The sequence below is a fragment of the Drosophila novamexicana genome, unplaced genomic scaffold (genome assembly GCF_003285875.2).
Source record: "Drosophila novamexicana strain 15010-1031.04,08,12 unplaced genomic scaffold, DnovRS2.1 tig00000485-arrow-pilon, whole genome shotgun sequence".
NCBI lineage: Eukaryota > Metazoa > Arthropoda > Insecta > Diptera > Drosophilidae > Drosophila > Drosophila novamexicana.
The window spans coordinates 1493026-1511894 of NW_020824808.1; the positions used below are offsets into that span (position 1 = coordinate 1493026).

The 18869-nt window shown below is 39.2% G+C and overlaps 1 protein-coding gene across 2 annotated transcripts in view; it reads left to right on the plus strand.

The window, feature by feature from the left end:
* LOC115761253 (acetylcholinesterase) overlaps positions 1–18869 on the plus strand; it is a 47434-nt gene that overhangs the window by 18150 nt on the left and 10415 nt on the right. For both annotated transcript variants that reach the window (XM_030702966.1, XM_030702965.1), the window contains exons 3-9: positions 987–1125; positions 1190–1735; positions 1820–2027; positions 7753–7895; positions 9161–9310; positions 14261–14424; positions 14528–14691. In XM_030702966.1, the coding sequence (XP_030558826.1) occupies positions 987–1125; positions 1190–1735; positions 1820–2027; positions 7753–7895; positions 9161–9310; positions 14261–14424; positions 14528–14691 (1514 nt within the window). The remainder of the gene's footprint in view (positions 1–986; positions 1126–1189; positions 1736–1819; positions 2028–7752; positions 7896–9160; positions 9311–14260; positions 14425–14527; positions 14692–18869) is intronic.

Below are 18869 nucleotides of genomic sequence, written 5' to 3' on the forward strand. Positions count from 1 at the left end.
TTAGTTTACATAAATCAATTAGTCTCGACTGGAACTCAGTTCTAGGTGGCCACAAATCAGTCTAATGAATTTCAAAAGCTATTCTCATTTGCCACACACAAAGGCATTACGAGTGTGCGTGCGCGTGTGTGTTTGTGTGTGTGGCATAACGGAAATTAGACAAATATAGAGATACAAATAGAGATAGAGATATAGAGAAAGAGAGAGAGAGAGAAGGACGGACGAACGGAGACAGAGTAGAATCGCCTCTTCCGGTTTGCTATAAATTACTTTTTATGCGAAGTGGCAAAGTTAATTTCAATTGACACGAAACCAAACACACCCACAGAAAACGAACCAAACGGATATGAATTTATTGAATCACACTCAAACAAACACTCACAGCCAGCCAGCCAGCCAGCCAGACAGCCAGCCAGAGCGATGCGTAGCGTCCAGTCTTGTTTGAATGCTTGTTTGAATATATGTATATATCGATTCGAGGGACTCAGCATTTATAGGGCAAACGAACTATGTTGCTAGTGGAGGAGGGGGCGGGACAGGTAAAAGGATGTGTACAGATGTGTGTGTGGGTGTGTGTGTGTGCCCTCGAAAAATGGCACAGTGAAAATAAAACAGGCAAATCAGAAGAGTGCAAATAAAAATAAATAGCACAGCTGGTTACTTTGTCGTAATTGGCACGAGCCTTACAACTACACTTAGAGAAAAAGTTGCCTTTAATTGAGATCCATATTGAGCTTCGACAGCCCAAAATTAAAAACGAAAACAACTCCTTTAAGCAAATTATACTTATTTTAAGAATTCTCAAACTAAATATATGCATTTATATATTTGAGTAAGGGAATTAATATAGTTCTTAAACTAAATTTGTATTCTTAAGTTAAGGAAATTTCACACTATTTTGGAAATCGACTAAATTTAAGCACAATACCTGAATCTTTTACTGTAAGACTCTGAATTGATCCCACGTTCTCCCTGCATTCCCTTAGCTATGAATACTTTCCGGGCTTCTCCGGTGAGGAGATCTGGAATCCCAATACCAATGTATCCGAGGACTGTCTGTATATAAATGTTTGGGCGCCGGCAAAGGCGCGTCTGCGTCATGGACGCGGTGCCAATGGAGCCGAGGTATGTGTCAGAGAGTCTTTGCATCCTTTCTCCTGATGTAATCCTCTTTTTGTCTCTCCGGCAGCATTCTGGCAACAAGCAAGCCGACACGGAGCATCTCATACACAATGGCAATCCGCAGAACACGACTAACGGACTGCCCATCCTCATATGGATCTATGGTGGGGGCTTCATGACCGGCTCGGCCACCCTGGATATTTACAATGCGGATATTATGTCTGCCGTGGGCAATGTGATCGTTGCCTCGTTCCAGTATCGCGTGGGCGCATTTGGTTTTCTGCATTTGGCGCCAGAGATGCCGGCAGAGTTTGCGGAGGAGGCGCCCGGCAATGTGGGACTGTGGGATCAGGCCTTGGCCATACGCTGGATAAAGGATAATGCCCATGCCTTTGGCGGGAATCCCGAGTGGATGACATTGTTTGGCGAGTCCGCAGGCTCGAGTTCGGTGAATGCACAGCTCATGTCGCCGGTCACTAAAGGCGTGGTCAAGCGCGGCATGATGCAGTCGGGCACCATGAATGCGCCCTGGAGTCACATGACATCCGCCAAGGCGCTGGAGATTGGCAAATCTCTGATCAATGACTGCAACTGCAATGCCTCCATGCTGAAGGTAAGTAAAGCTCGCTCTCTATCTTTCACTGTCTCACTCGCTCTTGCTCTAATTTTCAATAATCATAAATCCCTTCCCATACAGACCAATCCGGCTCATGTGATGAGCTGCATGCGCGCTGTGGACGCCAAGACCATTTCGGTGCAGCAATGGAACTCCTACTCGGGCATACTCAGCTTCCCATCGGCGCCGACCATTGATGGCGCCTTCTTGCCCGAAGATCCGATGACATTGATGAAGACGGCGGATCTAAAGGATTATGATATTCTCATGGGCAATGTCAGAGATGAGGGTAAGTTTTTAACTAAAGGATTTCAAATCAATTCAGTTCGCATGCAAATATTCAATTTCATATATCTTTGAAAGCCTGGATGCTAATTCAAGCAAAGCCTTCGGGTATTTGTGTCAACTTTTCTTTAATTGCAAAAAGATAGCTCAGTTTTCGGCAAACGTATGATAAGAATATGATAGATCGTCGGTAGTTGAGATATCTACAAAGTGCAATTAAGTCAACCAGTTTATACTATAAATTCTTCTATATACCAAGTTTGATGTATTTAGCTCTAATAATCTTTGAGCTTTTTCGATACTATGAATAAAGAAAACGAGTAAGCGTTAAACTTATGCTGCGTATTGTAAACGAGAATATTTATTTCAAATTTAAAGTTGCCCGCTTTAGTAGTTGCCGAGGTGAACGAGTTCAGGTCTGGATCGACTTGTCGTTGTGATAGAGAATATATTTACTCTTCTTCCTTTTACATACATTTGCATAAAAACATAAAACCCATTTAAGCCATTTTCCACTGAGTTCAGCGTTTAAAAGAAAAACGTACCTTTTTTTTAAGCTTGTGCTGCGAAAATCCTTGGGTTAGTTGAATTGTTGCTTACTTTTTCAGCATGTTTTTTATTGTATTCATAGCGTGGACATCAACTTAATCAAACTTGGCTCGAGTTTCTGTCCAGTGCTTTTTAAACCCCAGCTCGCTTGCCCTCTCTTGGCTAACAATAGCCTGACACCCGCCCATCACCCCTTCCCGTCTCTGCAACCCTCTTTTCCTCATTGTTGCAATTGTATTTTTGGCAACGCCTTTGCTGCTGACGTCAGCAGTGTGCCAAATTTTCGCAAGTGGCAGCTGCGCTTGGCCAAAATGTAGCTGCAACCAGTCGCCATTATGTTCATGCTGAGCCAACCCCCTCCCCCCATGCCCTTTATCCACCCTGCCAGTGTCACATTTGTTGCAGCTGCATCCATTTGTGATTTTATTACTTTTTGTTTACTTTTCTTTTTTTCTGTGCTCTTTGCTGCCACCGCAAGAGCCAAAGCTTTGTTGCCGTCGTTTTATGTTGCCGCCCGTTGTGGGCGTGGCAGCCGCCTCTTGGCCGCTTATTCGTATGCTTTATGGGCCATTGTACATTACTGGCTTACAGACAAGTTTGCCTGGCTTTCTGTGTTGTTGCCTCACAAAAATGCACTTTGTGTAATGGCTGCGGCTTGTGGCAGCTCACTCGAAACGTGCCACAAATCAAGTAAGCTTTAAGAAAAACTCGACCCAAAGTCAAATTTGTCAACGCAGCTGCAAACAGCAGCCAGCAGCAGGCGCCTGGCAAAACCGAAGGAAACTTCAGCGCATACGCATGAAATTCACGAGGGAATTGCCAGACTCATACACGCAGCACACCCTCGGGAGGGGCTTCACTCGAATCGGGGACAATGTCAGGCGGAAGCGCCGAAGCTCCCAGCCATGCGGAGCGGCATCATAAATTATTTAAATATATACCGTTAGCTGCAACGGCAGCTGAAATTCCTAGTTCAGCATGTTGCACCCACTAAATGATGGGGCACGTGCTGCAGCTACTGCTCTAAAGTCTGCCCAGGGGCTGGGGGCATGGTTGCTCAGTATATCAGAGTTAAATAGAGACAAAAGCTGTCTGACAAAAAGTAAATTGAGGAGCATTTCGAGTGCTCTTTAGAGAATATTTGTTTACTTGGTTATAGAAAAGATATAAATTTGTATGAATTAGTTAATAAATTGATATAAAGACTAAAGTTGTCAGACGGAATATAAAATGGGGAGTATTTGTATTGCACTTTAAATAAGATTTATTTTTGCTTGATTTATTAAAAAATTGAATTTTAATTAGTTAGTTAATGGGTTAATGAAAAAATCTGTTCGATGAAATGTATAACAAATAGAGATCTAAATGGGAGGCATTTGGAGTCCACTTTTAGGAGTTTTTTTTTACCTGGCTATTATACATTTTAATTAATTAGTGTATGAAAAAAAGAGCTTAACAAAGTGTAGAAAATTTCCATTGAAATTAAATATTAATTTAATTCATTTGAACAAAAAAACTATTATAATATGCACATTTCGAATGCATTTAATGCTTGAATGAACAAAAAAAATATATAATATTCGTTTTTAATTTAACATCAATAAAGTATAGAAACATGATTTTTTGTGGAGTCCCGAAAAGTGAATAAAATAATAATTGAAGAAAAAGCTAGTTTGATGCATTTAATAAAATAAAATAAAACATGATGCATTTAATAATAAAATAAAATATAACATAGATGAAAATATGAATATTAATTTTTAAGTAAAACATTTATTATTTTTAAATCAAAACATATTTTATGAATATGAAGAAATTTGGCAAACGTATGTTTATGTTACGATTATGTTATGTATTGATTATGTTATGTATTGATTATGTTATGTTATGATTATTTTATGCTATTATAATGTTATGTTATGATTAAGTCAATTCTTCTTAACGAGCCTTAAAGTTCAACTTAACTAAGTCAAAATATTTAATCTATGTAAAAAGTATTTGATATTAAATTCCTTTTTATTTGTAAAGCCATCTCACTCTGGCACGCTTAAAGAACCGTTTGATTTTTAAGCTCCCAACAACTGTGTATTTAATTGAAATCGAAATATTCGCCCAAGCCGAAAAGAATGCAACGATTTTTTCTTCATACTTGAGCGCCGCTGGCCGTTCGGCTTGGGCTGCGGCGGCTGCTGCGTTTCCCACCATTTATTGCGTGTGCGTTTGTGTGTTGTGCTCGTCCTAACGGTAATGCTTGAGCTTTGTGTGCATTGTTCGCATTATTCGTGCCAAGCCGCGCGCTATTTAAAAAATTTCCGTTCGTTTTGCTTTCTCTTTCTCATTTATTTTTTTTTTGCGAACTTTACGTTTGTGTGTGTTGGGTTTTGTTTTCGTATAACAGATTCTCGTGCGCTTTGTGTGCGTTTTCTTTAGATTTGCTTCGCTTTCATTTTTGTTGTTGCCATTGCTGCTTCGTCATTTCCAGGCGGCAGGCACCGAATCACACAAGCACACACACAGAGACACGTGAACACTTACGCACACACACACACACACACGTACAGAGACATAAGCACTGGCACTGACACACACGGCTTTAGGCACTGGCGCTACAGACACGTGCGCTTTTCTGCTCACTTTCACTCATTGCTTGCAGCTCCTGCTGCTGCTGCCGCTCTCTCTCTCTCTCTCTCTTCTCCTTTCTCTCTCTTTCTCTGTCTCGCGCGCTTTTTCGTAGACTCTTTCTCGCTCGCTTGTGTTGTCGTGTTATTGTTTTTGTTTTTTGCTGCATATTACAGCCACTGGCGCTGCTGCTGCTGCTTTTCTGCTGCTCCTGCTGCTGTTTCTAGCTAAGGTGTGCGTGCCCACAAGACGACCACAACGCAAGCTACGGTTCGCATATAACTGTTCCTCAATGCCTGTATGTGCGTCTGTGTGTGTTTGCGTTTGAGTGCTTGTGAGTTCAAGGTCATCTAGTATTTGAAACAAAACACAATAGATTACAAGGCGCCGCGCACACAAGAAACATCTTAATTTTGTTGTTGGCTTCAAATTTTAAAGCTGTTGTTATTTTCACTGAAAGTTAACTCAATAAAACCACAATCAAAGCAAGGACTAGTGCTGGTTTTGGCGACCTTTCTATTTGTATTATTATGTATTTTGTTTATATTTTTATTTAAGATAAGATTTATGCAAACACATTTTAGTTTCTATATTTATTTTTATGATATAAAATTTCAAAAGTCCGTTTCTCATAGTGTCATCTGTTCAAAATATTGTCATGCTTTTCCTTGTGGAAAAATGTCCGCATCTTCCCCAAGCTTACATCTCCTTCACATTCTGATTCTTATTTAAGTAACACCTCGTCATATCGTGCAACACTGACCTTAGGCATTTGCAAAACGTCGCTTATAGTAATTTACCCCGACCTTATTGCATTTGATATCATTATAAAACGTCTGCGTAACTGATGGAAATTCTATTTAAAAGCGACTTAGCCAAATGTTTGTTCCCAGAAAGCAGTCGTATTGGATATAATACATGCCCTCGAGCTGTATGACTGCAACTCAAATGTCAACACTTAACTCACGCACACTGGGTAGAGCCACAATAAATGCTATGAAAATAGTAATACTTACAATCATTTTCGTGACTGTTGATGAAAGCACAGCCAGGAAGCTTAGAAAACCTAACTATTTTACAGTTCTTACCTGCCAGTTGTTGTTGGAGTGAAAGAAAATTATTGTTCGACGTCCTCCTTAATTGTTTTCTTTTCTCAACTAAACGACTTCTTACTCGTTTTGAATTAAATGTTTTTTGCTTCATTCAATTTGCACATAGTTATGCACCACTGTGCGTGCGACGTGAGACTTTCATAATTGGCTGCAATTTGAGGACAATTTCTTTAAACGATGCTCGATGCTATGATAAAATTAAAAATTAATTAATGGCGAATAGTGGAGTGTGTATGTGTGTGATTTTTCCGTTTTGCGTTATGCGCATATTTTGATAATATTTGGGGCTTGAACCAAAAAGGATTCAAACAACAACAAATTGGTTTCAGTCAAACTTATTGTTGGCTGTTGGCATGGGAAGGCGTGGGGATGACACACATTTCACAGCCATATAGACTGCACACACACACACACGCGCAAACACACACACACACCCACAGCTCTTGGCAGGCAGTCTATTGTTGCTGTTACTGTTGCTGTTGTCGTTGGCTCATAGGCAGCAATTATGGCTCGTTAGTGTGTTCGTATTTGAAGTGTGCCGGAGACAATGCCAGCGGCAACAACAACAAGAACAACAGCTGACACAACGCAAGCAACGACAACAACAAGTGCCATAAAAATTAAGTTAATAAAAGGCAACGAGACGCTTTGTTCTCGTCCTTGTTGTGGCTGTTGTTGTTGTTGCTGTTGTATCTTTTGCTTTTGTTGTGGTTGATTTTGTTTATTCTATTTTACCCTTTGTGCACCTGTACAACACACATTGTTGTAATACCCTGTACCCATCGAAAAAAGCTAAAAACAAGGATGCTTGTGACAATTGTATAAAACAGGCAGCGGGAGACATCTCTGAGCCGATAAAGTTTTTATATTCTTCATGTCTGTCTGCAGTCTGTAGTTAGAATAAAGGACCTCCTATTGCACGCGCAGAATAATGTTGTTTCAAATCATCGATAACTTTTTCCTTTTTTCATGAAATCGATAAAAATCAATTGGCTTACATAAATGTCGATATGTAGGAATATTTCATAATATTTTCTGAAACTACCTTACAAAATGGAAAAAAAAATCATTTAAAGAGTTTCAGTGTACTTGTGTTTGCCATGAAATTTGTTTTTGGACCGCGGACTAGAAATGTCGCAATTATTGAAGAATGCAGCTCCCTGGCACAGCTGCAGCTGATGTAAATCAGTGCTGGGTCTGCACTTAGGGTATGACTTAGTCGGTCACGAACGGCTGGAGTACTCTCACTTATTGTCCTGTTGTGGCTTTGGTTAATGCATCGTTTGGTGTCCTTGGCACGGTTCGTTGATTGCGCCCCCGCGGCAGTTTCTAGTGGCAATTGTTTTTCGACTTGCCCCATCGCCAGCTGGCATACATACTTATTATCTGGCCAGTCATGTTTTAATCATCCCTATCTCTCCCTCTTTCTCTCTCTGACTTTCCTTGCAGGCACCTATTTCTTGCTGTACGATTTCATCGATTACTTTGATAAGGATGATGCCACCGCGCTGCCACGTGACAAGTATCTGGAGATTATGAATAATATATTTGGCAAGGCAACGCAAGCGGAACGCGAGGCCATCATATTTCAGGTGAGTCACACACACATACAGACACTCTCACACACACGCTTGCGTATGGTACTGTGTCTGACGTATGTCTAAACTCAATTGGGGCCAAAACGCATCATTGGCTTTGGCTGCCTTTGTTGGCAGCTGTCAACTGCAGCGAAGTTGTGCCGCTTGTAACCACACACAACTTTGCCGCTGCCGCTGATGCTGCCGCTGTGTGTTGCAGTTGCAAAAAGTGGCAGTAACCGGCCACGCCCTAACCCAAACATACGAACAGCCCACCAACAGCAGCTGCGTAAACGAGTTAAAAGTGCCGTCAATTTGATAAAATTGCATTACGCAAATTTATTCACTTTATTTGCACTGCGGCGCGGAAATTGAATTAAAGCCGCGCTGCATGTTCATTCAATAGCGAAATTGTAGATAAGAAATAAACCAGATATGGCACACAATCAGCTACGATAATTGAAAGCATGCAATCAGCAACTACATAAGAATTAAGAATTAAAAACTGGCGGCATGCAATCCAATTTGTTTTTTTAATGAAATCAAAGAGAGTCAGCCTATTTTCTGTTCACGGCAGATTTGAGAATTCCATTTAAATAGACCATAATAATAATATTTGCGTGATAATCCACATAGATCAGCGCATCTTATAGGTTAGCTAAAAAGGTTATTTAACATAAATAATAATTTTCACTTCAATTCAAGTTAAGATTCAGCCTGAACCGAACTCGAAAAAGCGCAAAATGTTGTTAAGTAATTAAACTTGTAATAAGTAATATATAAAGCTATTACTGCTAATAAGTATTGTATAAAATGAAATTTTCGGCACTAGCGCGAAATAATTTAACTTAAAATATAACAAGAACAAGTAAGAGGCTCTTGTCGGAAGCTCACGAAGAACGGACGGACGGATGGACGGACAGACAGACAGACAGACGGACATGGCTAGACCTACTTTATGGGGTCAGAGATGCATTCTTCTGCCTGTTACATACATTTGCACAAAAACATTATACCCCTTTTACCATTTTCAATGGGTTCAGGTTATTAAAATTGCCTTTGATTAATCTTGTTTTTGAAGTTGGAATTAAATATATTTTAAGGGTTATAGGGGCCATTGGCTAAGACAAGCCTACCTATACCGTTACCTCAATATCCGAGTCTGTCAAGTGCTTGAAGGACTCGCTAAAAATTATAATTTAATTCAGATTTTACTACAATAAGTTGATTATCTTAAATGTATATAAAATGATATCTCTTCGCCTCGATTTTATTTACAGTACACCAGCTGGGAGGGCAATCCAGGCTATCAGAATCAGCAGCAAATTGGACGCGCTGTGGGGGATCACTATTTCACCTGCCCCACCAATGAGTATGCACAGGCGCTGGCCGAGCGAGGCGCCTCCGTGCATTACTATTACTTTACACACGTGAGTAGTGGGTGGTTTTGGGTGGTTTGGTTCGAGAGACCTGGGTCTGGGTAGAAGGCATTGCCACTGCGACAGTGGCCCGTGGCCGCAAATCATTAAATATTTCACAGCCTTTGACACGTAAGACGGCGTCGGAGCGCGTGTGTCCAATCGAAATGCGGTCAAATGAGGCGCCACTAGCGCAAAGCGAACACACACATACAAACACACACACACACACACACAAGCAGCGTGAAAAGTATATACAGAAAAAACTGAAAGTAAACGCAGCCAGGTCCAATTTGTTTGTCATTAAAATTGCACACAAGGCTAATGGCGAGCCGTGCCTCAGGGCTTACCTGCAACAGTAACTGCATCAACAACGGCAACAGCAACAACTGAAACAGAAGCACAAAATGTCCTGATGACTGTCTACATAATTTATATCTGACGGATGGTTGTCAATCCCATAGACTATATAAAAAAGGCAGCCAGATGAATGCAGATTTAAAACTTTTCATCATTGTGTAAAATGGGCAAAAACAGGCATTCGACCTATATATATATATATATATATATATATATTGATATTCCATATATATATATATATATAAATATATATTCCACATAGCAACTGACCTAAGAAGGCCTGGTAATAATACCCAGTTCTTTTGGACTTACACGATGCCTGAGAAATATTAATTAAATAATTTGCAATTAATTTTTGGTACTCAAGTATTTATGAAGATTATCGTCAAGTTATTCTAATTTAATTAAATTAACTTAAAAATTTTGGCTCAACATAAAACAAGAAAGTAAAATACCTTAGTAGAAATTCGTTTTACGGTTTTGCAAATGTGCGAGAACTGTGAAGCTCTTAAGTACTGAGCAATATAAAGACTCATTTTCGATCTAATCTTCCTAAAGCGCTGCATAAGATAGCTAGATAGGATGATAAAATTTGGCTCATAATCAACATATCTCATTAAACCAAAAAAGTTTTTCATACAAGAACCAACTTTTCGACCATTCCATATGATGCCAGATTTATGGTAGATATAGATGGATGCAGTGCAATGTGCCAAAACGATAGATTTAAAACTGAGAGGCTAATTCGCATACAAACAGACCGACAGACAGGCAGACGTGGAATATATACTTTATGGGGTCCGAGATGTCTTTATCTATGCGTTACGACAGAATTATATAATACATCTTATATAATACATCTTATATAATACATCTTACGCATTTTTATTGAGCACATATTTTCTAATACCACCTAATACCATATGGAAAATGTTTATTCCAAGTCGAAATCAATATTATAACACCTCCGAATTTGACGCCTAAAAAGCGGTCGTCGTCACTGTCTTTGACTTGACAAACAAACAAAGTTCTGGCCATGTCCTGGCAACCTTGGCCGCCATAATTATGGTAACAAAAAGTTTCGCTCAATACACACCCATAAACGCACAGGACACACACACGCACGCACGGGACAAGGACAGCGCCAATTAAACTACACGCACTGCCAACTGTCCTGCGCCTGGACTTGGGTCTGGGTCTCGGTCCCGTGCCTGTGCCTGTGCCCGGGACGGAGACACAGACATGGATACAGCTCAAGCAGTCGTTACAGGGGACACGAACTGTAGTCGCGTCCGGCTGTTGTGTGTGTGTGTATTGGGTGGGGGCGTGGCACTGCCTAATGAAACTTCAATTTACGAGGTCACGGCCTGTTCGGCCCGAACGTGTGGGACATAATTTGAGTCCGTTATTTGCTTAAAGGACTGCGGCTGCTGTAGCTGTCTAATGATTAACAAATAGGGAGTACGCCTTAAACAGTGCCTGGCATTCGGTATACGCCCGCGTGGGCCCCTATTGATTTTCTCTTAGCGACAATGCGTAAATGTTAATAGGTAATTACAGCTGAGAGATGATATTGAGTCCTTGTCCTTCCATTGATTTATCATAATAAATAAAAAAATACATATATATATATATGTATATGTATATATATGTATATGCATATATATATATACATATATATACATATGTGCGTTTGGCACACACAAATTGATGTTTGGTCTAAAAAAATCAATATTACGCATACGCCGCGTGTGTTGCGCGACGGCAGCGTCTTGAGACCAATGTTAATCAAGCACTTGCACTCTTTTTGCTTGTTAAGTCATTAAATGTGCTTGTGGCTATTATTTATACCCTGTGCGTAAGCCGAAAGAGAGCATATAGGCTGCGTGGCATGTTGGTTCCGTGCACGCCTCAAGTGCACTCCCTGCTTTGAGGTTCGGCTCGTAAAAATATCCCATATTCCCAGTGGAATTATAGTCTTAGATTCCCAAATCCAATAATCAAGAAAACTTATTACGGTTTATTTTTTGAACAGCGTATTTTACAGTCGATTGCACAGGACTGCAATGCTTTGTTTTATTTGTTTTCATTTGATGGAGCACACGACAAGGCCAACAGGCCAACAACGAAAAGTTAACGTACGGCCGTTGCATTGTTCATATCAAATCGCCTGTTAATAATCCAACAGTAACTAGCAGTGGCAAGTGGAAAGTGGCAGCTGGGAAGCGGCAGCAGCAACTGGGCCGGCGAAATGAAAAGCAAATGAAATTAGTTTTAATTACAGCCTTCAAGTGGCTGCAAAAAACTCGTAACTCATTTTGGCCATAAACGAGGTGGCCATAGCGACCTTTGGCCCTGGCCGCGCAAAATGGGGTCGCCAGCTGGGCAGCTGCTAAAGTGCCTGCCAGATTGTCTATTGCGATGGCTGCCAGTGGCAACGGGGCGCCAACACTTGACAGCTTCTGCTGCAGCGTGCAACGTGCCTGGCACTTAAATAACTTCTGGCTGCCCCATTCAGAGCGCCAATTGCCCATTCCGGGTACAAAGTCCGACTGCGAAGTTCTGGGCTTTAATCAAAAAGCATAAAACAGGCTGTAGTCGGGGGCGCTTGACTAACAGATACCCTGCATCCAGCTGCTGTTCAAAATATTCTAGCTTATTTCTATATACACGCACCTACTTACTAAATCTGATATATCTAGCTCTCAGAATATTCGAGTTATGCTCTAAAAACCATTTATCAAATATATAATATTTATTGATAATACGAAATTGAGAGGAGATACCGAAAAAAAAAACTGATGAGCTCGATCTGAGTATGGCGTGCGGGAAAATATATTTCATGTTGGAAGTGTTTAGCTTTTGCAGTTTCCCAGATCGTCATGTAATCACAGGCGGCCAGACGGAGATAGAGAATCTTGGATGGACCATCTCAACTGTCTTGATCATTAATATATATGCTTCCTTCTGCCTGTTACAAGCATTATCTTAAAATCATAGAACTCTTTTCATCTCTTTTCAATGGGTTCAGGGTATAAAAACAACTTTATTTTGCCGCAAAATTCTTCATTATTTGCTCCTAAAGGCGTGAAGGGTCCGTCTGTCTGTCCGTCTATCTGTTCGTCTATTTGTCTGTATGTGTGTGTTTGAGGAGGTAAACTCAGTGGCGCATACATTTTGAACAACTTGGCAGTTGCTGCATCACTGCCAGCCACGAAAACACCATTATCCCTGGCACATCCTGGCTGCAATTCGTTTGGTGATTTGGCCAATTCGCTGCCAGTTTCACAGTTGCTGCCCAACAGACAAATTGCTTAAGTGGACAACACTTCAAAAACTCTGACAATGGGCTGCATTTGATCTTGGCCAATTGGCCGAAACTATTAAGCTTAATAAAGTTTTTAATTGTAAATTGTAAATACCGTTTTAATAGTCCAATAAAAAACGGCTTCAAATTTTCACTCATAAATAATTGAATGTATATATTTATATTCTCAATGATAATAAATATTACAAAAAGCTTACATATACTTGCTCAGGCCCATATATATCTATCTATAAAACAGATTGCTTAATATAAATACGTTGACAAAATATTCCTCTTCTTTCTCTAATTCCCCAGCTAGCTAGATTTTCTACAATATTCAGTTAAATTGGCTAATTACAACCTTTAATCAAAGTCGATTATGAACTGTTTACTTTTCACATAGCTTGACCCACTGTGCACTTGAGCTGTCCATCAGTTGCCAGAGACCAAATTGCTGTGGTTTTGTGTCCTGTCTTTCTTGTAGATATAGTTGTTGTTGTAGGTGGCGGTTGTGGTTAATTAAGAAATTATGGGAGCTGCCATTGTGTGGCAGCTAACCGACCAATACTTACCCAAACCTAACAATTCCAGTTAACAATTTAAACGGCATATGCGTAATATGCCACAAGAATTTATTTGTGCTCCTTGTAAAATACCTGTGTGCTCACAGAGGTAGAAAAAGGCATTTGCAATCCCATATGGTATTAATGATCGACTTCGAAGTCAATTGGATGAAAAAAAAGAACAACCAAAGTTTTCCATACATCAAGGCACGAATTTATAGCTTAACAATGTAGAGCCTCTAAACAGGCATAAAGCGAAAATTGTATTCCCATTTTGTTAGCACGAAGGGGTGAATCGTGAAGTTAGTGTAAAACAACTGCCAGATGAATTTTCACAAATATATTTGAAAATTTATTTGAAATCTAGCAAGTGAAATCAGATCGCAAATAATAATAATATAATAATTTTTAAGAAACTTTCAACTGACCATATGCATTGAAATTAATGGTAATGTAATTATTTTTTTTGGCCATGAGTGTATATATAAAAGAAAGTTCGAATATTCGTAACGCCAGCTCGGTGCTGCAGAATTTTTGATTTTTTTTCGCCACATGCTGCGACAATATGTACAATTTACAAAGAGTGCGCGCGAGGGAACGAAATCAAATAAATAAATAAAAGGGTGGATGTTTATCTGCATAATTTCTGGCTAAGTTTACGTCGATTTCCCAGTCCCCTGCTCATACACACTCACTCACTCATTTATTCTCTTTGTCTCTGTCTCACTCCAGCGCACCAGCACATCGCTGTGGGGCGAGTGGATGGGCGTGCTGCACGGCGATGAGATTGAGTATTTCTTTGGGCAGCCGCTAAACACATCTCTGCAATATCGACCTGTGGAGCGGGAGCTGGGCAAGCGTATGCTCAATTCGGTTATTGAGTTTGCCAAGACGGGGTAAGCTTTCGCAGAGCTTTTATTTGAGCTCTGGCTGCCATAAAACTAGCGAGTACAGCAACCAGTTTTGCTATAACGCGAGCTTTTCTCTAACGCCTTGCAGCAATCCGGCACAAGATGGCGAGGAATGGCCCAACTTTTCGAAGGAGGATCCTGTGTATTATATTTTCAGCACAGACGATAAAATTGAGAAACTGGCACGTGGCCCACTCGCCGCGCGCTGCTCCTTCTGGAACGATTATTTGCCTAAAGTCAGGAGTTGGGCAGGTGAGTAACACCCTATAAAAGAATATAGTTCCAGGTCTATTTGATTTATAGCAGCTTCCATAAATGCCTTTTATGGTCTGCTTGTTAGCTGTAAAGGAGTATATTGAAACTTGAACTGTGTATCTGTAAATACTTGGACAGATGCCCCTCCGATAAAGTAAATCGGGACAATATATATCTCTTAAAGCTTAAAAACTCCACTAAAAATTTCAAATGGACACATTTAAGAGTTGTCGATCCAAAAATCAACACGAAATTTTTTTTTGTTTTTTTTTTTTTTATTTTGTATTATCAATCATCTTTCAGCTAAGCTAGAGCCTTTTCAATCCCTAATATTATCACCCTGTAAAAAGAGTATTACTCAGTCGGCTCAACGCAACTGCAATATTTTTACTTATTTCTCTGTTGGGATTAAGTACAGTCTGTTGACATTTTATATCTTACTTTTGTTGCCTTATGTGTATGAATTTTGGCAAGCAATTAACATACACTTTATAGATATTCTTTATGCGCGACACACGCCTCCAGCTGCTGCCTGTCTGGCTGACCGTGCCACACCTCAATAGCTCAAATTTCAGCAGAACAAATACCTGCTTGTTTCCAGATACCCTGCAATGTGAATAGACCATTTGATAGGTGAAGATCTCAAGTAACTGACTTCCTTATCTGTAGAATTTATTCCGAATAGACAGTTGTTAAGTTTTGTAAGGCTTGGACTTGAGCGTTGCGCTGGGTGTGTTTTTTTAAAACCAGTTTTGATACAATTTTTGATCACATTTTTTCCTAATCTTTGTATTTTTATATTTTTGTTGTCATTTTTGCTAATTACGATCTCTAATTACAATATCTTGGCACAAATTAGGAACTTTTTTTTAGTCCAAAGTGTGAAAGCTCTCTAATAATTTATTCAAGGAACTATCTTATATGCCCGAATATATGTGTGGATTTTTATGCAGAGAAAAGCCAACTTGTTAATGAAATTCTTTTTATTTTCATTCAAAAATTTGTTTATAATAAACTTTTTATTGTTCATTTATTTTCAATTAAATAAATTTTTTATTTAAATATTATTTAAATGTACCATAGTTCAAAATAATTAGAGACGCACTGCAGGGTATGAGTCTGTCGGTTTACTCGTAATTGTGTATATTTTATTTATTTTTTTGCAATATATATATTCTTTTTCTGGGTCTGGGAACGCGTGTCAATTAGCCTGACAATTTGCCAGTTAAATGCAGAAAGTTAACGCTAAACGCGTTCCATTTGCGCGTCAGGTTGATTGAGTATCGCACGGAAACGCAGTTATGTTGCTCAGATACCTATAGATATATGTTTTTTTTTTTTTTGGCAGTTAGTGGCAATCGTGAGTCAGAATCAGCATTTCATTTCGGTGAAAGATTTTTATAGTTTTTGCTCTTTTAATTTATTGCATTTGTGCGTAGCCAGCGTTCACAATTTTATTTATGGGCAATGTCAGTATCTTAAAATGTGCTCATCAATCAGTGAAATGAGTTTCGCAGTTTCTCAGTCTCAGCTTGCGTCTGACTAACCGACTAACTGACCAACTGACAAAGCGCGAACGACTGACCGAGAAATGAAATTCAAAAATACGACAACACGGCCACAGTATGCATATGCATATGCCCAACTGACAATGATAAATCAAGCTATATATATACTTTAATTTAAATATATATACATATATTTATGTAGTTAAAAGACTTAGCTGTGTAAACAACAGTTGGTAATATGCATTAGTAAAGGTGGGCGGCAGCGAACTGTAAAAGTGGCCATTAAAATGCGTGGACAAGTTACTGTGTTGTCTGGTGAAAGATGAATCGCAGTCGCAGTTAAAATTTCTGTAGCAGTCGCAGTTGTTGTTGTAGCTGTGACTGTTGCCAGTCGAAACAACTTGAACGACCGCGCCAAGATGTCTGGTCTGGTTGGGTCTAGTCTGTGGGCTATACAACTCTGCGCTCTGATACAAAGGCGAATTAGTGTTTCACAAATTAATAAAACTTAATTTATGTTAATTTTGTGTATTGTTTGTGTGTGTATTTGTGAGAGTATCTGTTTTCAACATCTTTGCTTGTAGGGGGTATAATGATTTTCTTATGATATTTGTAACGTGTAGTCTTCATTATGTATATATATTCTTAATCTGTTTATCTGTCTGTCTTTCAAACTAGGCGTTCAGCTTAAAGCTAGACTAAATCCTTACATTTCTGTTGCAGACAGTGCTTATGTGTGTGCTGGCCAATTGCAGTGGATACCATAGGATTGATCCGTCACAACCTTTCCCCTAAAGTCTTAAGAACCTTTCTGTTTTGTAAGATATTTTGACCAAACCGATCCATTAGTTGCTTTACTAGTCTTCTCAAATATTTGTAAAATCTTACCCTCATAGGAAGCATATAGCCTCCATAATCATCTGTGCTCGGTAACAGGGCTTCTATATAAAAATACTTTAAGCGTCAAGGGTATTTAGTCTCGTCATGACACAGCCAGCAGTTTTTACTTGTTTTTTTTTGAGTACCATTTTACAGATAAGTCAGAGTTGGAGTCTGCAAATGAATCTAGCCCGCGGGGGGGTCCAATCTGAGCAAAGGGGCTGTGCTGGCGGGAATTGTTCATGCTTAGGGCCTATATCTAATCTACAGACTGAAAATGGCTCACAAGTAAAAGTTGAGCCACTGTGGTGTGGTGAGTGGCGGTCAGTGTGGTTACCGGTTTTCTGGCTAATTAATTAATTTGCATTTTGATATGTAGTGGTTGATATATTTTATGGGCATCGCAGCGCTTGCCAACACGCGCCTTATTTGCCATAATGAGCATTTAGAATTTCACCAAAAAATGCGCGGTTTGTGCTAATCCACTTAAAAAATAACAGAACTGGTGCCGCGCCTCATCCTGAGCACTCCAGACTGGCTGGCACCACACACAAGCAATCAGTTTATCATTATCGACAGCTCATGCAGGTCTTAAGCTGAAGCGTAAGACCAGATAAAAATATAAATACAGATACAGATATATATACATATACAGATATATACACATATACACATACATACAGAGATACATATATATACACAGATAAAGATATATACATAGATACAGATATATACACAAATTCAGATACAGATACAGATACAGATACATACAGATACAGATACAGATACAGATACAGATACAGATACAGATACAGATACAGATACAGATACAGATACAGATACAGATACAGATACAGATACAGATACAGATACAGATACAGATACAGATACAGATACAGATACAGATACAGATACAGATACAGATACAGATACAGATACAGATACAGATACAGATACAGATACAGATACAGATACAGATACAGATACAGATACAGATACAGATACAGATACAGATACAGATACAGATACAGATACAGATACAGATACAGATACAGATACAGATACAGATACAGATACAGATACAGATACAGATACAGATACAGATACAGATACAGATACAGATACAGATACAGATACAGATACAGATACAGATACAGATACAGATACAGATACAGATACAGATACAGATACAGATACAGATACAGATACAGATACAGATACAGATACAGATACAGATACAGATACAGATACAATACAGATACAGATACAGATACAGATACAGATACAGATACAGATACAGATACAGATACAGATACAGATACAGATACAGATACAGATACAGATACAGATACAGATACAGATACAGATACAGATACAGATACAGATACAGATACAGATACAGATACAGATACAGATACAGATACAGATACAGATACAGATACAGATACAGATACAGATACAGATACAGATACAGATACAGATACAGATACAGATACAGATACAGATACAGATACAGATACAGATACAGATACAGATACGATACAGATACAGATACAGATACAGATACAGATACAGATACAGATACAGATACAGATACAGATACAGATACAGATACAGATACAGATACAGATACAGATACAGATACAGATACAGATACAGATACAGATACAGATACAGATACATATACAGATACAGATACAGATACAGATACAGATACAGATACAGATACAGATACAGATACAGATACAGATACAGATACAGATACAGATACAGATACAGATACAGATA